This window comes from Enoplosus armatus, chromosome 13 (assembly GCF_043641665.1).
Source record: "Enoplosus armatus isolate fEnoArm2 chromosome 13, fEnoArm2.hap1, whole genome shotgun sequence".
In the NCBI taxonomy this organism is placed as follows: domain Eukaryota; kingdom Metazoa; phylum Chordata; class Actinopteri; order Centrarchiformes; family Enoplosidae; genus Enoplosus; species Enoplosus armatus.
In genome coordinates, this window is record NC_092192.1 from 10,057,132 (window position 1) to 10,077,941 (window position 20,810).

Below are 20,810 nucleotides of genomic sequence, written 5' to 3' on the forward strand. Positions count from 1 at the left end.
GAACTTTAGAAGTTTGAAGACTACATATGGACCATCTTGGTTGTTTGTTGGCTTAACATTGCTTATATAATAAAGCTTTTAGAAGCACATTAACTCAGTGTGCAGAAGCCATGGATATGTTTCTTACAGTCAAAGATTCTGTCTTTTTCACAGCAGCAAAATCACTTCATTTGCAAATATAAGACATGTACAGGAATTCAACAGGAACTGTCAAACAAAGAGTGTTAGACAAAGTCAGTTAAGCATTATGTGTAAAGTAATCAAGATCCCTTTTGCAAGAGAGACTTCAAAAGTAAATATGTACAAGACAATTCAGTCCCACACTTACATCCAGACAGTAAAAACCAGGACACACAGAACCTGTCTTTGGGACAATCTTTATTCTGACCTTCTGCTTGCAGAAATACCAGTTGTAACAGTACATTTAAGGTGATTTACAGTAAATATCTTTAACTTCTATCTCTGCTGAAAAGGTTTGCATAAACTAGGTCTCTTGTAATGAATTCTTGACAACAAACAAATTGGGGCTACTTCCAGCAGGCCAGTCCTGTTGTGCCATGTAGCCGCTTGACGTAGGTTAACAGAAGAAACTAAATTTATCTCTGACCCAACTTCTTCACACTGAGTGATAACAAACTGGAACCTTTAGGACGGTCTTGTCAAATGGACTTGAACCAAATGGTTCTGCAGGGAGAAGAGAAGAGAATTAGGAAAAATAATACTATGTTACTTAACATCTTACTGTCGTTATTAAGTTTGTCTCAGAAGCAGAATTGTAGGATATGATTAAATTTGAATATTTGAATAATAATATGCATGAATCTGTCTTAATGTTGAAAGAGACTTCAGATAAACTGAAACACACTGGGAAAGCAACATTTTTCAGTTTGGAGTGTTACAGGGTAAAAAGTGTATCCTACTTCTGCCTTGGTAAAAAAGCCATTTTCCAGCACAGATTGATTAAATGATCAATAAACTGACTAATTTGCATAGTGTTAGACTGCTGAGTTTGCAGGTGGATCTACATTTATCGGATTGAAGACAACCTTGTGAGTATGGTGACCTTCTTTAAGTCAGTATGAGCCAAGATGTGCATCTTACAACTGTACCCCACCAGGAACATCTGTTTATATTTACCTCAGTATTTAGAGGGACTTACTTAGTGTCTGTAATTGTATTATTATTATTATTGAGTTTATAATGATTATAATTGCTTGTATTCAGTTCAGTGTGACTTTCTAACAGGTATGAGCTGCAACTAATGGATTTATTAATGGTTAATTTACTAATGCTTTATAGATCACTTATAAGCCATTAATAAGAACAACATTTATGTTGCCAGATTGTGGAAAAATGCTCTTCAGCTAGCTCTTTAATACAACTTCTTAACATTTACAACTGTAGATTGGATGGATTACTGGGGGAACCCTTTATTAATCATTTATTAATATTTAATAGCAGGTGACTGAGTCAGAAACCTGAAAACCTTTATTAATTACTTTATTATATAATACTATATTATACTAGCTTCAGTCTTATTAGAAAGTGGTATCTCTATAGGATGTCTCATTGGAAAGAGTAGAAGAGTTGGTCTTGTGTACACATCTTTGTTTCGCTCTCAATGTGCGCGTGCATGATTTGCGCGCACGCGTTTAGGAGCGCTCCTACTGGTACGTGGTGACAAGAAGAGAGAGAGAGAGAGAGAGAGAGAGAGAGAGAGTATGTTAAACTGCTGCCGCCGTGTGTGAGAGAGGGACAAAAAGACAAAAATCTGACGAGGATGAAAAAGTAAAACCGCGATCCTGCATCTCTCACCTGAAGTTTGATTCAACAACCAGCAGCAGCAGCGGCAGTGCTCCATGAGCGGAAAAACGAAAGGCAAAGAGGATAAAGACCATGCCGCCAAAGGTGAGTGATGATGAACCCGAGTCGGATACAAGGGAAGATGTAATCTTATTCGGGTTTTTTTCCCTTTTTTGTGAACACAAAAGAGAGAATATCTGGTGAAAGCTTTTGTGATGAGATCAGCATGCTGGCTTATTCCCTTATTGTCCCCACAGTCCAGAACACAGGGCACACACACTGGACTACTTTAAAATAGATTTGGACGTATGTTTCAAAATGTAGGCTATAAAAAACCTCTGGAAATGGGTATCTATAGATGAGGCTGATGTTAACACATTGTAAATGATCTTTTATCTCTACGGGTCTTGCAGCTTTATTACAAAAACAGGAGACCCACCTCGCATGGTGTCAATTACATTGAGCTCAAGATGAAACATCCGATATGTCGATCTTATAAAATCACTAACATGGACTATTATTTACCCCCACAGAAGGGTTTCTGGCTCTCAGATCTAATTTCAGAGGCGCACACATAGAAATTAATTTTCTCGCCTCTGGACTGCAATAAAATTGACGCGCGATACACCGCAATGGAAACTGGGAAACTATCATTGCCATGGAGACAAAAAAGGGTGTTGCCCGCAGGCTGAGCGCGATCATGCTTCATAATCTATGCATGAGACCCCTACTCATTCACAAAAAAGCCTAGAGATGCAGTGTGCAGGGATTTTTATGAAGTCCACACATAGCTCAATAAATTACAGGAAACTAAAATAATAAGCTCCAAACACATAACAGCCTAATAAACTCCTAAATCGTCAAAATGTATTCTATACAATGCATCATACAGTAGGCTAATCACGAATTTGGGTATTAAAAACATTCTTTCTCATTCCACAAACAATACTTAGGCTGTATTTCCCCTAAAAATCTATAATTGTAATTTATGTTTCTTCAGGCTGTCTGCCATTTATTATGACTACAGTAGGAGTTCATTGCAAATCTGCGTGTAGATGCACAGCTAAGCAGCGAGCTAAACTCGCTGTCAACACATTTTGAAGACAGCAGTTGGCCTTTTTACTGGAGGAAACCATGAAAACTACTGGACAACAAATTGAATGATTAGAAATGGAAAACTGGATACACAAACTCATAGATTAGCTGTCAAATGAGTTACAGTGTCTTTCATGCCAGGAGGAAACAAAGCATCAGCAGTGAAAGATCAACACAAGCCCCCATAGGAAGTGTAAACAACACATTGAGTCCACAGGAAAAAAATAAAGAGTGAAATGCGAAACAGCAACAGTTAGCCCAACCCCAACAGTAAATTAACTGTCCGAATGTTGCATTAGCAACCCATTAGCCTCTGACAGTTAGCCTAGTTTAATGCTAGCTTAGTGGTAAGTTAGCACCAGTCCCATGGAGAAGCTCAGGGAAGTGGCTGCGCGCTGCTGTTTCATGGAGGTGGGGTGGTTAACCAGAAGGACATTGGCCAGACCAACCAGTTAGTCTTCATCCTAGAAATCTTTCCTCTTGTAAAAATACTATTTAAAAACGCTTCCAATAAAGCATTATTCTCACCTTGGTATTGCGGTGTTGGCAAGTTTCTTCTTCCTTGGTTTTACTGGCGGACTACAAACCAACATTAAAGGTGCATACCGCCACCTATTGTACCGGAGTATGTAACATAATAACTTTATAAAGAAGTAATATTCTGGACATTAAACCGTTTTCGTTTACATATTTAAATGAGGCCCTTTGAACCTGTAATTGTTTGTCCCCTGTCTCTAACAGTCCTTTTATGCTCCACTCCCTTCCCATATCTACCACCCTGTCCTTCAACATTTCTTTTTCCACACTCCTACAACCTATCAGCACATGTTCAACAGCTTACTTGCGGTCACATTTAACTGACACTGTCTTTTTTATGGTGTAGCATTGAGTCCTGTATGTCCCAATGCTAACCTAGAAAAGACAACACTCTTTGATGAAGTAACTTTTCTAGTGCGGCGTATTCTTGGCCTTTTCGTGGTGTGTTAAACTGTAATGAGCTCATTACTGCCCCCTGAGGCCGGAAACACCTACTTGACAACGGCCACAAGGGGCAACAATGAGCTCTTACCTCACTTGAAAACAAACTTCAACAAACCACAGCAAGGTGAGATTTATGCTTTATCAGAAGTGTTCTCAAACAGTATTTTTCGGTTTTACAAGAGATAAGACTTTTAGAATGAAGACTAACAGGTTGGTTTCACAAATGTACGTCTGGTTAACTGCCCGTCCCGCGCACAACTGCTTCCCTGAGCTTTTCTGTGGGACCTTTCGGGAATGTCCCCTACACAGTGGGTTAGATGACGCTAGCTTAGTACACTTATCACAGAAAAACGTAAGCTAGCTGTAAGTGAACAAATAACAAGTCACCAATCACAAAACAGCAATAATAAAAAGAGTACCTACGGATAATGCTTCAACAAAGGCATTTGAGGAGTGTATAAACGATTCCTGTCTATATTTGCTTGGTGACAGATCTGTCAAAAGGCTGGATGTAAATTATTCAGTAAACTTCAACTGCTGTGGAACTGTGCCAGTAGGGGTTGCTATAGCAACAGAATGTTCAACTGAAACTAACTGCCTGTGGCAGAATAGCAATAAACCTTATTTATGGTCACCTTTACTCATAAAGCCCCCTTTAAAGGATACAGAGCAAACACATAAATAAACAGAAAAAGCAATCAAATCGAGCCAATAAACACGAAGGGGTGATTTATAAGATGATAAATCCACTGAGACCAGAACAATAATAACCCCTGTACATTGCAATGGATTTTAGTATTGCAATCCTGTAATAAGTGCTGCCTTTGTGAAACAATACAATTGAAGTTAACACTGTGGCACATGTGATTCAACACATTTTTGTGTCCTCCTCATAAATAAGGTGGATCAAACATTAGACCTTTCAGTATAATGCAGCCTATTACAACGTCACCACAAAGTAAAGCCTCAAAACATACCAGTGTAGTTTCATGAACATTTTAAGCAAAGCAGTATTTGTTGAAGCGCTAGTGCATTGCATTACTTTGTACAGTTGTCTCTGTATTGTGCTCGGTGTATAGTGAACTTAAGCTAAAGGAGCATCACTTCCATATGGCTGGAGTAGATTATGACTTTGAATCAAATTTTTAATCATGAAAGTAACAATAAACCACATGTAAGTTATCACTTTCCAAAACAAAGATCTTTAAAGCGTTTCATGGGGGAACACATTAAGAGACAAAGTCATAGTAAAAAAAAAAGCTGCTATTGAGCATTTTCTGCGACCACATTCATTACGCTGATAGATTTATTCAGTCAGTACCTTACAACAAAGACACCAGCGATGTTTGATCGCATTATGTCAAGTGAGTCTGTTGTACTTTTTGACTAAAATATCTTCATTAATGTCTCACTCCCTCTCAGGTGGACAGACATAGCAGGATTATATGTCACCTTGTACTGTTCTGTATAAAATAATAGTGTTGCTACGGATTAAGTTTGGGTGGAACAAGAACTCATTAACATCTTGTTCTTAAAGAGATTAGGCTTATAAATGTAGCGCGTGTCTGTGTGTTTCAGTGTGTGCGTCTGTATATCGACTCACAATAAGCAGCAGGGGAAGAGTCATCATAGAGACAGTATTGTTAATTAACCCTCATTTTGACACAACAATATGGCAGCAGAGGTCGACATTGCACAGCAATTAAGACCCATCCAAAATATCACTGAATCACATCTGATGTGTCACTGATGTGATATCAGCATATAGTCCAGCAATAGTGCACTATAAGCACTAATGAGCAAAAGATCTACAAAACAGACATGGACATGAAGTTTGGTGCACCCATTCATGCCCCCCTTAAAAAAAATTCTAACAAGTTTGGTGATCCAGTGACTTTTACAACACCATCATTAGGTCAAAGTTTCAATTTGTTTTGGTAACTTGTGTTTATGACCAAAAACCTACAAAACTAGTGACCCATAAGCCTCAACTGTACTTTGTGTTTAGTGCTAATTAGCAAATGTTAGCATGCTAACACACTAAACTAAGATGGTGAAAATGATAAACATTATACCTGCTAAACCTGTCAAAATTATAATTGCGAGCAAGTTAGCATGCTGATCTTAGCATTTAGCTCAAAGCACCACTGTGGCCATAATACAGCCTCATAGATTCTTAGTCTTGTTTTACATTACATGTTTTGTCCCTCATAATAATGATGAATTATCTCATAATTATGACTTAGTATCAAATAATTATGATATATTTAGATGTAATTATGAAAAAAACACAACATGGGAAAAATATGTGGTGGAATTATTAAAAATGAGATGGACTTCCATAAGAAATAAACAGGTGCAAATGTAGATCCTAAAAAGACCAACATTATGTTTTCCATCATATCTTATTAACTTTATAACACATCACAGACAGAGAAAACATTTTGGAATATTTGCACCAACAAATTCATATTACTTCCTGCCCACAATTAAGCTTATTACCTTGAAAGCAGTTTCATTTGTTGGTCTCGAGGAGAGCAAAATGGCTCTATCTGGCTATGGCTCTATAATCTGGGAGTACAATGACTGTGTAATGTCATGAAAAAAGTGATGACTGGTGACAACCTCGTCCACCTTTTGTCCTGCTGTATGCTACAGTAGATGAGGTCTGTCATAAACTGGGACTCCTGGGAGTCTGGATGAAAATAGAAATGTGACGGGGATGTGATGGAGCTCTCAATGCGACAAAACTCTTTCTCTGTAGTTGGCCAGTGGCAACCATGAAGTCTGATAAATGTTTTAAAATGTTTACTCTATGTTTTCTTCTATGCTACATTCTTGCCATTACTATGATTATTTTTATACAACGTAAATATATGTGTGGCACTAAAACAAGTGCATTATTATTAATAAAAGTGATAGTCAGAATGACGAAGAAGTGTTGGCAGCGATCGGCCCTATAATAAGACGTTATATGCAGTGTATTAAAATGTCAAGGCTTTTGGACTGTATGGTGAACATGAGAATGAAGATATATAAAGATATATAATATGGTGGCTCCCTTTTCTAAGTTTGGGATGCCTGCTAAGGTGAAACAGGTTACAAAGGTAGCACAGGCTATAAACTCTCAGGCTGAAGTTTAACAGGCAGTAGTGTTAACGCACAGTGATGTAAATAGTTTATCTGATAATACGGCGCCATCTAGTGGCTGATAATTAGAATCACTGGGAGTGAATGACAGCCGATATTCTCCAAAATCTTTTTTAATAGACTACAGTGACTGGATACTGGCTACCTGCCCTGGCTGTTGGCCTGGGAACCTTTGCCAACACGTACCTGCTGGCATCTTTGTGGTTTGCTATATCAAGCCAAGGCTACAAAGCTATTTGGGGAGGTTTTATGTGTTTGTTTAAAGCTAAAATGGATTTCAGTTTAGTTGAGACACATGGAGGAAGTAAAGAAAGAAAGGAATAAATCAGAAACACAGAGAAACACAGGCACACAGTGACCCAGTCAATCCGTCAGCTGGATCTAATAGAGTTATTTCCTGGCCACAGGAAGACAGTGCATAATGAAATAATTATGTGGGCAAAAACAACAATAAGATAGTTTCACTGAAAAGACTGTTTTTTGTAGAGTCACAGAGGTTTGGAAAATCTGACTGAGAAGCACATTTATTTCAAAGATAACTCCTTCCTCTGTCAGCTTTACTTTTCAAGTTGCTGAGTGTGCATGTTCTCCAACATCATCCTGCTTCACTGCCGTCAACTGCTTATATAGGCTCCTGACGTGCTGTATATAGACACCCTGCAATCTGTAATAATTTTTGTATCATCTCAGTAATGTGGATGCTGTTGTGTTTTAACAGGCTGCTTCACAGGAAGCACTGTGACAGCACAACAATGTAATGGCTGATAATATAGAGTTATGGGTGGCCATGTAGAGTCTGTGTGTAATCCGGGACTGGCAGCATTGCTCTAAGTGTGGTTTCTATATAATGTGCTGTGATGGTGTGCATTGAGGATAGCCCACAGACCCACTAGAGATCTAGTGCAAAGCCATTAAGCGTTTGTGTTTCTGTGTATTTGTGTGCAAGCTGTTTGACTTTGTCTATTTTTAAAATCCTTCGAATCAAGGAATTTAGCTGGATCTTACTTTTTTCCAAGGTGTTAGATGAGGATTATAACTTGTATTTGTTTATGATTAGAGCCTTAACATGCAGTTTTTCTCCCCTTAAGCAGCTTAAAGGTTGTTTCAATCTTCTTATTCAAATGTGAAAGCATCGTATATCATCTGTACCATCTTGTTCCAACTATTCTTTGAAACTATGTGATGTTCACACAGAGGTGAATATTCAAACCCAAAAGCTCTGTGTTTTTTATGGTTGAAGTGTTGCATCAAATGGAAATAGGTATTGAGTGCATCATTTTATTCACATATCCCCAGAATTCAGCCTGACATATTTGGTATCTTTGGAAAGTTCGGGATCCCTACTAGAATTTCAAATATTTTGTGGGAAGAAAAAAAAAGCATATTGTTTGGCAAGTAACTTGCCAGTGTTGGCAGTGTTGCTAAGGATTTACTTTTTCCTCTAAATTCATTCAGTTTACCTGTGTTTGAGTATGTCACAATGTTTTCTTAATATTGTTCCTTTTCAATTAATCAAGAACATACCTGGCAGAATAATTGATGATGAAAGTAATCATTTGATATAGGCCTAAACTGAATTTTCAAGGCAACATAATGCAACTTAATGTGACACTGACAGGCTACAGAGTACAGTTAAAAGGGTCTTAACGTAGACAGAAACACTAAAAATATATTAAATCTGGCGTGGAGAACTAGATGGCTATTATGTTTAGGTTTTTGGATAAAGTTTATGGTTACATGGAGTGTACCTGGTTAAGGATCACTGGGAGACCAACAGAGAGTCCAGTATTGTAAATGTACTATTACAATTACTAGTGTCCCCTGATAGTTAATCTGCTCTCACTCACACATACAAATACACACAACACACTGCTTCCTCGGTAGATCCTTGGATTTGGGAACAGCCTCCTGGCTCCCTCCCTCTCTTATTGTGCCAGATCAGCGGGGCCTTGAGATGAATCATTAATGACCGGTTCCAACGGCTTAATGGCCTCTAATGTTCAGTAATGATCTCCCGTCAAAGCCATGTGCGCGGCCTTAATGGATCCAATGCCGTGGAGAATTCTCTAGCTTGAACTTCGGTAATTCCTCCTCTTTTCGTCGAGCAAGGCGCTCAACAGGAAGCGAAAAGCCATGAGCACAAGGCTCCGGAGCTCCACGGGCGCAGCATGAGTTTCCCTCTCCGCCGATCGACCTCAGGTAGGACCGGGGGCGACGGTCTGAAATATCGAGATTCTATAGTAATCCTGTTATGAAATTCTTAAAGGCAACTGTACGAATATTAGCACAGCAACTTAGCACTATAATGTGCTTTGGGAATAGCTGTTATGGGAGAGAAGCGATAAACATGTAGTTAAGTCAACAGACGCTCGAGAAGTCTTTAAAGGGACTTTTGTTGATAGCCTTTTCCACATAGTTCGTTTTCAACCTTAAAATGTTCTCTAAATACTTAATTTTCGATTTTTATAAAGTTGTGTTTAACACAATTGATCATATTGGAGTAAACTAAGTAAAGAGTGTGTTTGTAACTAAATCAAAAGTGTCCGTGGTGCTGAAAACAGCGCCGGGCGCGCCCTTCTGCTGAGAGGGACTGCTCTGCTCTGCTCTGAACAAAACATATTTATTGGATACACTCATACTGTATACATACATTCATAATGGATGACCTTGTAATTTAAGCTCTGAATATTATTCAACTGTCTCCTTTTTGGCCTTGGGAATAAATAAAGAGTTTTAGGAACTGAGATCCTAAACTTGTACCTGGGGCAGTTTTCACAACCCTGACTTTTAAAATATTACAGAACTTAAAGGAAGAAAGAGTAGGATTTTCCTAAAAAACACTGTATAGGAAAATAATCCCTCTCAATGCACTGACCCACTAGGAGTGTGGTGGTGTCTGTATCTGCAGAGACCCTGCCCTCTGCCTGTATTTTCTTATTTTGCTGTGTTCTGGGCGTTTCTGGGTGTGGAGTCCCCAGCCAACCAATAACAGCATGCAGGGTGTGAGGATGGGACTATATATATATATATATAACATAGCAACCAGGTGCCACATTGTATGCACTATGTGTTTACAAATCACAACCACAAATCCTCCTCATTCTGCCTTTTACGGGACACAACCTTCTCGTCTCAGTTTGCGCTATATAAATTGTTGAATTGGCGTAACAAGAGTTAACACCAATGCCCTCAGAGACCCTGACTCAAAAGTGCCAGCGCTTTGCACTCAGACTAATCCCTTTACTGTCAAAATCCATGTCGGCCTGCAGGGCGGTTTCTTCCTATCCTATCCTCTACCAAAATAAGATCAACCAAAACAACTTTTTACCTTAACCAAAACGTCCCAAAAAGGACGTCAATTTCATGGTTCTGTAATGGATGCACACATTCGTATGTCATCATTCACTGCTGCTTTTGATGGTCGACCTTCTAAAGGCCTCAGCGGTTTGTTGCAAAGTGTTTAACTCTATGAATACTGCCGTGTGCTGCTGGGTTTCTATTGCCTGATGATTACACTCTAACTGGCATTCATGGTTAGACTGAGAATCACACACAAAAGTGTTCTCTCTGGATATTTTCAGTAAATATAAACTGTAGTTTTCTCTGTCAGGATTAACTCCCTCTTCTCCAACCTCTTTTGTCAAATTCGACTGCCTGTAGGGGGCGCTACGGACCCCGAACCAAACCTTAAAGAAGTTTACACACTTTTAACTGTAGAATAGACAACAGCTGAAGTTTATCTTTTAAATCCCTTATTTTCACTTGATTCTATAGATGCAACAATCTATCCCCTAGAGGCTACTTGTTGTTTGTGTTTACACATATAGACTTTAATTTGTTTATTCAGTAATTAATCAAGGTTATCTCTTTATTTTAATGGGATGTTTTTTAATTCTGGAAACAAATATCTTCCTAATTCTCCCCTCTGTGTTGTTTGGCTGCTTATTTGTTTAATGGCCTTTCTATTGATTCACTTATTGATTTGCTTGTTTTCTTTAACATTTCAATTTGGTATTGTGCTGATTTAAGGCAAAGGGTGAGAATTAGTTGTATATATCTGGGTTGTTTTCCCCTGCAGCTTGTGTTGTTCTGTTACATTTTGTTACCTCTTGTTTGTGTGGCTTTTTTGCTTTTAGGGGCACGTAGTGTGGTTTTAAAAGCAAGGAACTCATGAATGAAAAATGAAGGACTAGACCTAGCTTTCAGTCATTTCATTACAGTGGTTGCACGTGTTTGCTTTCATATTTTTATGTTTTTAGATGACATCACAGATTGGTTATGAAATGTTTTCATGGCTGAAGTGTCGTCTCTCAGGGAATGCACAGCATGTGGGTTGAGCTGTACAGCAACTCCCAAACTATATTTATCTGTACATTTACAAGGGTCTTACCTAACCAGGAGGCCAAAGGTGTAACTTCAACTCCTTCAGTCAAGGACAAAGGCTCCACATCAGTGACCAGGTCCTGACCCCAGTTTCTGTCCACAGTCCATCACTTTCTCCTCCACCCACTGGCTTATTCTCACAATGTGCTCCAGCTTACTGAGTTTTCCTCCTCTTCAGTCATGTAATTTACTGCTCACCACATCCTCTTGCTCTCCAGCCATCGATTTTTACTACCTTTTTGCAGTGGCGAACAGCATGCATTGGCTCTGCCTGCTGCTCGGTGCCAGGTGCCACAGGGTCGACCTTCGCTGTGAGTCAGTCAGCTCTTTGTCCACCGCCTCGTCTTCCTCAAGACCACTTGGAGTTGCAGTTGCCATGCGCCATTGCAGCTGTATCTGGTGGTGACAGCTGTGCATCTGTTTCCCTGCGGGGGCTGCCTGTGGCCAGCCGACATGCATGAATTGGCTGATTGCTCCTGTATGTGTGCCGCTTGCTCTGGTGCGAATGCAAAAGGGGAACATCTTAGAAAACGACACAGCGCATCCAGACTGAAGTGCTGTCTCCGTTATTCACCTCCTCCTTGCACGCTGCAGCCTTTCAGCAGCGGTGAACCTCTGCACCAAAATAAAATGAGAGCCCCTCCTTTCTCCCTCCCTCTCTTTCTCCACTTTCTCTCCTAACACTCAGGTCTCTCTCTCTCTCTCTTCCATTATTGTCCCTTCATTTCATTTATATTTTTATTCCTCATATTGTACTTTATTTCCTCATGCCTCCTCATATGAAATATTTCTTTTCCTCCTCCCTCTGTCCATTCTCCAGCACACTCAATACTAATCTCTCTCACTCTTTTGCCTCTCTTCATTTTTTCCTTCTTTTCATTCATCATCCTCTTTTCCCAATCCATTTGTGTGTTGTGTGTTTTCTACAAGCTTCTCCCTCTCTCTTACACACACTCAATATCTAATTTTCTTTCTTCCGCCCCCCTTTTCCATTATTCATCCTCTCATTCATCACCTGTCTGTCTCCCTGCTCACTCTTATTTCACTGCTTATTTTCTCCTCCTATATTACATCCCCCACTCCCCTCTCAATCTCCCTGCCTATCACATATCAGTATTCAGTGTAACATGTAAATATCATGCCACGTGGGGTTCAGGGCTACAGGTGCCCTATGAGAAAGAGCTGCCCAAACCCCCCCTCATCAGACACCCCCCCCCAACACAGACACACACGCATAACACGTTCACACATATACCCCCACGTCCACCCCCCCTCCTCGTTCTTCTTCTTCCTCGGGGCGGGCAGGGCTGCAGCAGTTTTATGAACGGCACGGCTGCATCATGATCCCTTTCCCACTGAAGCAGCCCGGAGCTGTTTCATTGACAAACATTCCGGCTGCTGCATTTCTGTCACGGACAGCGTCGAGGAGCGGAGCATCACCGGGGGAGCGGTGCAGAGCAGCAGCTGCAGTGATCTTCATCAACAACCCCCGGTGTCGTTCGCACCAGCGTATAAGCTGTTGATTCGCCTCTTGGACCCGGGCTGGATCCTCACGCACCCCCTGTTCTTCCTCCACGTTCTCCCGGGACAGCCAGAAGAATCACCTGAGGGGGGAACCAGACAGCTTGGGGGCTGTGAGGCGGTGTCGTTAACGCTCACTCACTGGCACATTATTGGATTTGTTTAACGACTTCCATGAAGCGCCCGGACGCACCGATGGAGGATTCTGGACGCTTTTTAAAATCACGGATATCTGCGAGACTGCAGCGGCCGGGGTGTGATGCGAACTGAGCCGTGGGTGGTGTAGACCCTCTCCCCGCACCCCACACACCCCCACCGCCTTATCCGCGAACCCCCCCTGCAACCGGGACGCACAGCCTTGTTTCACTCCACCGGGGGAACATGTCCCGGGCAGCGGCTATCGCCAGCTCCCTGATCCGCCAGAAGCGGCAGGCAAGGGAGCGGGAGAAGGCGAATGCTTGCCGCGGCAGCGGCAGCCCGAGCAACAGCAAAGGCGCAAACGAGAAGCCGAGCAAGCTGAACGTTTTCTCGCGTGTCAAATTGTTTGGATCGAGGAAGAAACGGAAGAGAAGGCGGCCACCAGGTCTGAGAGTCGGGGAGAGAAAAGTCGGAGAGCCACCACCACCTCAACCATCCTCACCACCACCAGCATCATTACCATCATCACCCTCAACCAACACCATTTTCTCTCATCAGGCTGCTCCTTCATCACTTCATCATTCGTCACACTCTGGATAGTCTCCTCCTGGCAGTGGCTCAGGAATTAATCCTGTTGCATGACACCACAAACATCTCATGTAAATAACTTTGTATTGTCCCGCAGCAAAGTGTTGTAGCAGCGTGTCTATGATAGCAGACGGAGATCTCAGAAAAACAGGATCCTAATTTAAACAGAGCTTGAGCTACTCCTTACCACATCTGTCAGTTCTTGTGACTCTAGTGTGCGCCACAATGTACGGGGTCAGGGATCGATATTGGGCCCTCAAGGCCCAGCGATGGGGAGTAGAAACAACTTCTCCTCCTCTGACACTTCCGGCTTCCTGGAGACTCCTGGATTTGATACATGTGATCACATGACAGTACTAAGGAATGACTCCACTTAATGTGTCTCCTCTCCTTTCCTCCTCTCAGAGCCCCAGTTAAAGGGCATTGTGACCAGGCTTTCCAGTAGCCAGGGCTTCCAGCTGCAGATGCAGCCTGATGGCACCATTGATGGCACCAAGGATGAAGACAGCACCTATGGTAAGTCTAACTCTGGCCTTTGGACATACTGAAAAGAGCACTGGCCATCCAAATCTTCCCATATACACTGACTTGGCCTGCAACTGCTGATTATTTTCATTGTCGATTAATCTGCAGATAACTGTCTTTTGGCTACAAAATGTCAGAAAATAGTGAAAAATGTCCATCTGGATTTCCCAGATTTCAAGGTGACATCTTCAAATTGCTTTTTTTATCCGACAAACAGTCCAAAACCTAAAGTTATTTGATTTTCTATCAGAAATGACAAAGAAAAGCACCAAATCATCACATATGAGAAACTGGAACCAGCAGATGTTTGGGAAAATTACTTTTAATAATGAATCATTGTTATTTTATTATTTCTATTTTCATTATTATTATCATCATTATTCCAGATACATTTTCTGTCGACTGACTTCTGGATAAATGAACTCATCATTTCAGCTCTAAAGTCGGCTTTAGAAAACTTAAGTTACCATAAATGGAAAGACATTTACTCCAACGCTGGCAACAATTATAAACAGTCTTCAAAATGCTTGTAAACAGTTTTTCTGTCCTGGTACATCCTGGTAAATCTTTAAGATTCTCAGTGTATCTGAGCAGCAGACGGTATGTAGTCTTAATACCTCTATTTGGGATCTTTAGAGCTTATAAAGTAACGGGAGATAAACACATGTACTGCACAGTAGAGACTGAAACCAAGCTCTCTTTTGATATTGAACATAACTTCAACTTACAACAGAACATTGCAACATACTGAAGATTGCATGGTCTGCTTTAAATTACTTCCCATATAACCACTTTGGTGTTATCATCCAAAGCCAGTTTAAATCCAATTTAAAAATAAACGTCACCCAGTGGAAATCTGTCTGACAGTCACTCAGCAACAGTGTTCATTTAATCTATCTGTGTTAAATGTTTCCCAGTTAAAGAAATCGATTAAATATCCACAGGGCGCACAGTGCAACGTTTTAAATCGCTGAAATAATGAAAGATCCAGTGAACACATTTTCTCTCGCTGGCTGTATCTCATTCTCTTTGTCACACAAACACACGCACACAGGCTACAGCGTGTGATTGATTCGGCTAATTCAGTCCTGTTGTCGTGGTTCAGGCGGCAATCACTCTCTTTCTCGCGCACGGTTGGTGTTGCCAGCATCACGCATTAATCTCTGTCACTTCTGAGGCCACCAACTGTTGTGTGTACAAAGAGGGAGACGTGGCCATAAAGGAAGCGTGTTCTTTAATTGGATGATTACATGGTGTATACATCACGTAGACGCCCACCCACGTGAAATCAGTCGACCGTGACTGGATTTGAATGTATAATCTGTGTAATCCACGTCTCAATATAACCACAGTCATTATAAAATGTTTTTTTTTGTTAACGATCATATTGCTGTCATTGTGTACTGTCCAAATATTTGGCCTAATTGTATTTTGAAGCTTTGGCGACATTGTTTTATGAAACGTTGATGCCAGTAAAGCCCTTTGAATTGAATAAAGAACATGGTTGGCTAAATGAATGTAATTAAACAAGGGCCTGACTCATCAAACTGTCTGGAATAATGATATCCCTGCTACACAGCTTTTACTGTAGAAACATATAAATAACTTTGCTTGTGCCTACTGAATGCAAACCACTGAGAACAACAACAACAATAAAGAATGTGATAGGATCAGTATTGTGATGTAATTTTCCGATACACCTAAAAAATGTGAATCTGATGAAGCTTTAAATGTACTGTAGATCCTTTATCTGTTCATCTAACATGCCTGGAAATACATATAGATTAGATCAGACAGTGCTTTAATGTCATATTCACTGTAATGTATTAAGAGTGTGACAGATTAATATTGTTTAAATTGCTTATGTTGATGAATTGTGCTGTAAAACTCCAAAACAGCCAGTGTCAAAGCAGCTTGAACCTTGCAGTGTCAATAAGACAACAGTCATTGTAAACTGAATATGTTTGGGTTTTGGACTGTTGCTCAAACTAAACAAGCCATTTCAAGGTCACCTTTAAATGTGGGAAATTGTCACTACCTTCTGACATTTTATAGAGTAAATGATTAACAGAAAGAATATCAGACAGATTAGTTGATAGTGTAAATAATCCTTAGTTGTAGCCCTAGTAGGAATATTTTCATTTATGAGAGTAGAGATAGCTCTGACTCTGTGGCTTTTCTCTTGAAACTTGTTCTTGCATGGCCGAATGTATACCAAACCTTGCTTTGCTATGTGCCTTTTCATAATTCTTAGCCTTTTCATCCCACGTTTAATATCAGGAGCTAAATCATCAGTGTAATACAGTAGCCTTAGCGCCTGACTGACCTTGTAAAATAGCTTCTCTGTGGCAAAATGGAGGTGTCATCATACCAGATGCTACATTGATATTGATGAGGATTTTTCTGTCTGTTTCCCTCTGTGTTCACTGTGTGAGCGCTTGTTTTGTTTGCTGCGTGTGCTTGTGTGTTTATTGTGTGTGTGGGTTTATGTGTTTGTGTGGGTTTATGTGTGCATACGTAGCTGTGTTCAACCTGATCCCAGTGGGGCTTCGTGTGGTGGCCATCCAGGGCGTCCAGACCAAACTCTATCTGGCAATGAACAACGAAGGCTTTCTCTACACCTCTGTAGGTCACTACACACTCACAGACACACACCATCATCACCATCATCATCATTACGGACCGTTAGAGACTAAAATCTCTTCTTTGTGTCGGTTTGAGTAATGAAGCAGCAGCTCTCAGTGTGACCAGTCTCATTATCATCCTATCATCATATCAATACTTTAACTACAGTGGTGCCTTGTGAGTCAGCTGCCACTGGGTGCTATAATCCAGTGTCTGAGCCTCCCTTATCTATCTACTGATATTGTGGCTTCTCAGGATTGATTTCAGATCATCCTCCAGCCTCCTTTTGTTTATCTCCCTTCAGCCATTCTTTGAGAGGAAGATGACTTTGCATCCATTTACACATGGCTCCTGAAATGTGTTCTTTCTTTCTTTCCCAGCTAGATTTACACGTACATCTCCACTGTGCATACATTCTCTCAGACAGGTCAGAAGCCAGTGTTGGCTGCAGTGCAGTGCATTAAGTGCCTCACTTTAGCTCTTGAGCGGTGATGGTGGGTGGTGTAGATGCAATAACAAAAAAAGAATCAACAAAAATAACACGCACTTCTAATCTAAACAAGGCTGCAGGAGCAAAAGATGAAAAATAACAAAAGGAAATAGAAATATGGCACACACCTCGATGTAATAATGCTGCTACGCCTGTGCAGGCACGTATGCCACCACAGTATCTGGCCCATCATGTCCAGTCCTGGATGCTTGGGGTTGCCTTGGTTTCAGTCATAACACTGATATCACTTCATCTTCTCACCTCATATTAAATACCGAATATGAACACACAAAATATTTATAGAAACACACAAGGCACATTTGTCTGTCTCATCGAACTGAATCTACTTGAAGATTATAAACACACACAACTTCATCAGAATTCATACAAGATTAATGGGTGATCGAGAGAAATAGCATTCTGTATCTTTCTGTTTCCCCCGGCAAACCTGGGCACCATCTTTCTCTCAGTGGGCTGGTTGGTATTCAAGGGAGTAGCCGGTTGCTATGGAGATGCAGGAAAAAGGAAATGCAAATGTCAGCTGTCCTAAGTTGGTGCAGTTTGTTCTCTGAGACCACAGCCTGGCTGAGATAATGACTCAAGTAGCGGACCAACTGATGGATGAATACACTGATGGCAATATGGAGGAATGATTGAACACTGTTTAATGGAGTTGCCATAACAAAGTCATACCTCCTGTGACTCTGCTCCTTCTCTGCGGCTAACGCCCCCCATCTCTCCATGTCTACTTAATCACCTTCTCGTCTTCTTTCTTTTCTGATTTGTTTTAATACCTGTCACACTTTCCCATCAGGAACATTTTACCCCGGAGTGTAAGTTCAAGGAGTCGGTGTTTGAGAACTACTACGTCACCTACTCCTCCATGCTGTACCGGCAGCAGGCCTCAGGTCGGGCCTGGTACCTGGGCCTCAACAAGGAGGGTGGAATCATGAAGGGGAACCATGTCAAGAAGAACAAGGCCGCCGCACACTTCATACCGAAACCGCTCAAAGGTAAGACTAGTGAACTGCACTAAACCAATTAGTGGTACAACATCTCACAGGCAGCAGCAGACTAAAGTCTAAATTAAGCTAAAGTGGACTTACATACATATTTCTAAACAACTTTAAACTCTTGTTTAAAGCACCTGGAAACTTCAAAATAATTTCTCTATAACATCAAACCCTCTACTTAAAAATGTGTTTTGCTTATTGTTACTTCACTTGGATGTTTGAAAAGTGAGACAGAGTTTCTTTGTGCTCACCTTAAATCTGAGTTCATAACATCACACCTAGTTTGAAAGCCAGTCATGGTCCAGCATGCAACTTACAGACGTGTGATGGAGACTTAAAACGTCCAGGACACATACATTTACACAGCTGATAGTCATAAACTCAGGACTATGTAGGTGTGGTTTGATCAGATTTGTTTGACAGTGGCCTGGCTACTTAAGCAAACAGCACCAAAACTGACATCACATTTTGATGCAAGTATTGCTGAACTCTGATTGATGCACGAAAATATGTGGCATCACATTTTTCCAACTGAGACCTGCAAGGACAAAAGCAGAAACAGAGATATTTCGTATGTGAAATAACCAAAACTGTGTGTTCATGTAGGATCCCATTATTCATAGTAGGAAGCTGATTGAGAAAACAGGTTTTCCAGCCCTTTAAAAGATGTCTGGAAAGGATCTTAAAACTTCATGATTAAATAAGCAACAATCGACGTTAATGTGAGGAAAAACATCCTTAATTATTCAATAAGTTTGACATTCATCAAAACTCATCTGCTTCATCAGGACTCTGTGGGTGTGCTTTGATCAGAATTGATTGACAGCGGCGTCTCCCTGGCAACATAAGCAAACAATCTCACCACTGTCATCAGTCTTTGACTCTGATTGTTGTTCTCTGATTGGTGCATGGAAATACATTACACCACTTTTTTTCCAACTTCAAATCAGACAGAGCAACCAGACAAAAGTCAAACACTTAGTCTGTTCATGTAGGACCTTTATTGTGCCCAAGATAAGTGTGAAATACAATCCTTTTGCATTGTGAGGTCATGAGACAATCTCATTTTTGTTCCTGTATTCAACATACTGTATACACAAAAATATGTTCACAATACAGAGATGAAAGCACACCCTAAAGACATGGAGTGAATGCAAGAAAATGCACACTAAAATGTAAATACACATTTTGGAAACAGATCAATGAAGAAAAGAACAAACAAATGAGCTACCTGCTCAGCACCAACCGGCAGACAGACAAAGTTAGTTAGCAGGTGAACACAGTGGAGAATCTAGCAGCTAAAGAGATAGGTATTTCCCTCAGAAATTAGAGGAGAGCACAACAAAGCTAAAGGAGATTGAATATTGGACTTACGTTCTTCAGATGGACACAAACACGCCTCCAAATAAATGCTAATGTTGCTCCGTATCTGCTGGGTGTGTAAATAGGCAACTGTTTTCTAAATGGCTTGCAATTTAAATGGTGATTTATGTCAGTGTTGCATTGCAGCGTTTTGCCTCCAAGTGGCCAAAAGAATCTGCAATTGCAGGTTGAAGGAAAGAAAACAAAATTATACTTTTATGAAAGAATCATTTGTTTGTTTATATTTTTTATTTCATGCTGATCAAAGACTGGAAATCATCATTACTTATATTTTTATGGATCATTGCATTACAGTTTAAAACTTAGCTTAGCATTGCAGGAATTCCCCTTTGACAGTATAGTCAGAACTTGTTCTAAAACCAGAATTAATTAAACTTGACATAAAACAAAGCTCTCAGTTATCTACGTGCGGGGGAACTAAATGTACCTCACTGCCTGAACGAGGCAAGCATACCAAACCTGAGTGATTCATTTAGACCAACAACTTGATTAATAATTTAATGAATGATTCTTGTCTTGTGTGTGTGTGTGTGTGTACAGTGGCCATGTATCGGGAGCCCTCCCTCCATGACCTGACAGAACTCTCACGGTCAGGCAGCGGCACGCCGACCAAGAGTCGCAGCGCTTCAGCCCTACTTAACGGCGGAGGAAAGTCGCCCAGCAACAATGACTTGTCCTAGCCCCCCACCCCTCACACCTCACACACACACAAACGCACACACACACACACACACACACACACACACACACACACACACACACACACACAGATCTCAGGCCGACATGCCCACACATCAGGCTGGTGAGGGGTAGGAGGAGGCGCGGAGAAAAGGAAGGAGGACAGGAATGTGTTCTTCCACTTAACGGAGCCCACTGTGACTGACTGTGATGTAAATAAATCAAGGACAATCAATCCATCTGGCTCTGCTGCTCTGGTCTGCAGAGGGCAGGACCCGTGAATCTCTTCCCTTGACTACTCTTCCTGCTGTATTATAACCAGAGAGAACAAGGGAGGGAGGGAGGGAGAAAAGAGGGAGGGAGAGAGCCAGTCAGTCACATAGTCAGATAAACAGACTGTTACAGAGAACCAAAGAGTCCAAGTATTAACTAACTAT

At 40.9% G+C, this 20,810-nt stretch overlaps 1 protein-coding gene across 2 annotated transcripts; it reads left to right on the plus strand.

Moving 5' to 3' along the window:
• Positions 1–9,197: 9,197 nt before the first annotated feature.
• On the plus strand, positions 9,198–20,375 carry LOC139294882 (fibroblast growth factor 13-like). Of its 2 annotated transcripts, none has more exons than XM_070916858.1 (5): positions 9,198–9,228; positions 14,065–14,175; positions 16,706–16,809; positions 18,114–18,312; positions 20,236–20,375. In XM_070916858.1, the coding sequence occupies exons 1-5, from the start codon at positions 9,198–9,200 to the stop codon at positions 20,373–20,375; spliced, it is 585 nt and encodes a 194-aa protein (XP_070772959.1). The 2 variants fall into 2 exon arrangements, with proteins under 2 accessions (XP_070772959.1, XP_070772958.1); XM_070916857.1 differs by lacking the exon at positions 9,198–9,228 and adding an exon at positions 13,315–13,516.
• Positions 20,376–20,810: the final 435 nt, after the last annotated feature.

Coding starts and splice junctions, on each gene's coding strand:
- LOC139294882 (XM_070916857.1), top strand. CDS start 13,315: ATGTCCCGGGCAGCGGCTATCGCCAGCTCCCTGATCCGCCAGAAGCGG. Junction 13,517..14,064: donor GAAGAGAAGGCGGCCACCAG/GTCTGAGAGTCG, acceptor TCCTCCTCTCAG/AGCCCCAGTTAAAGGGCATT. Junction 16,810..18,113: donor AAGGCTTTCTCTACACCTCT/GTAGGTCACTAC, acceptor CTTTCCCATCAG/GAACATTTTACCCCGGAGTG.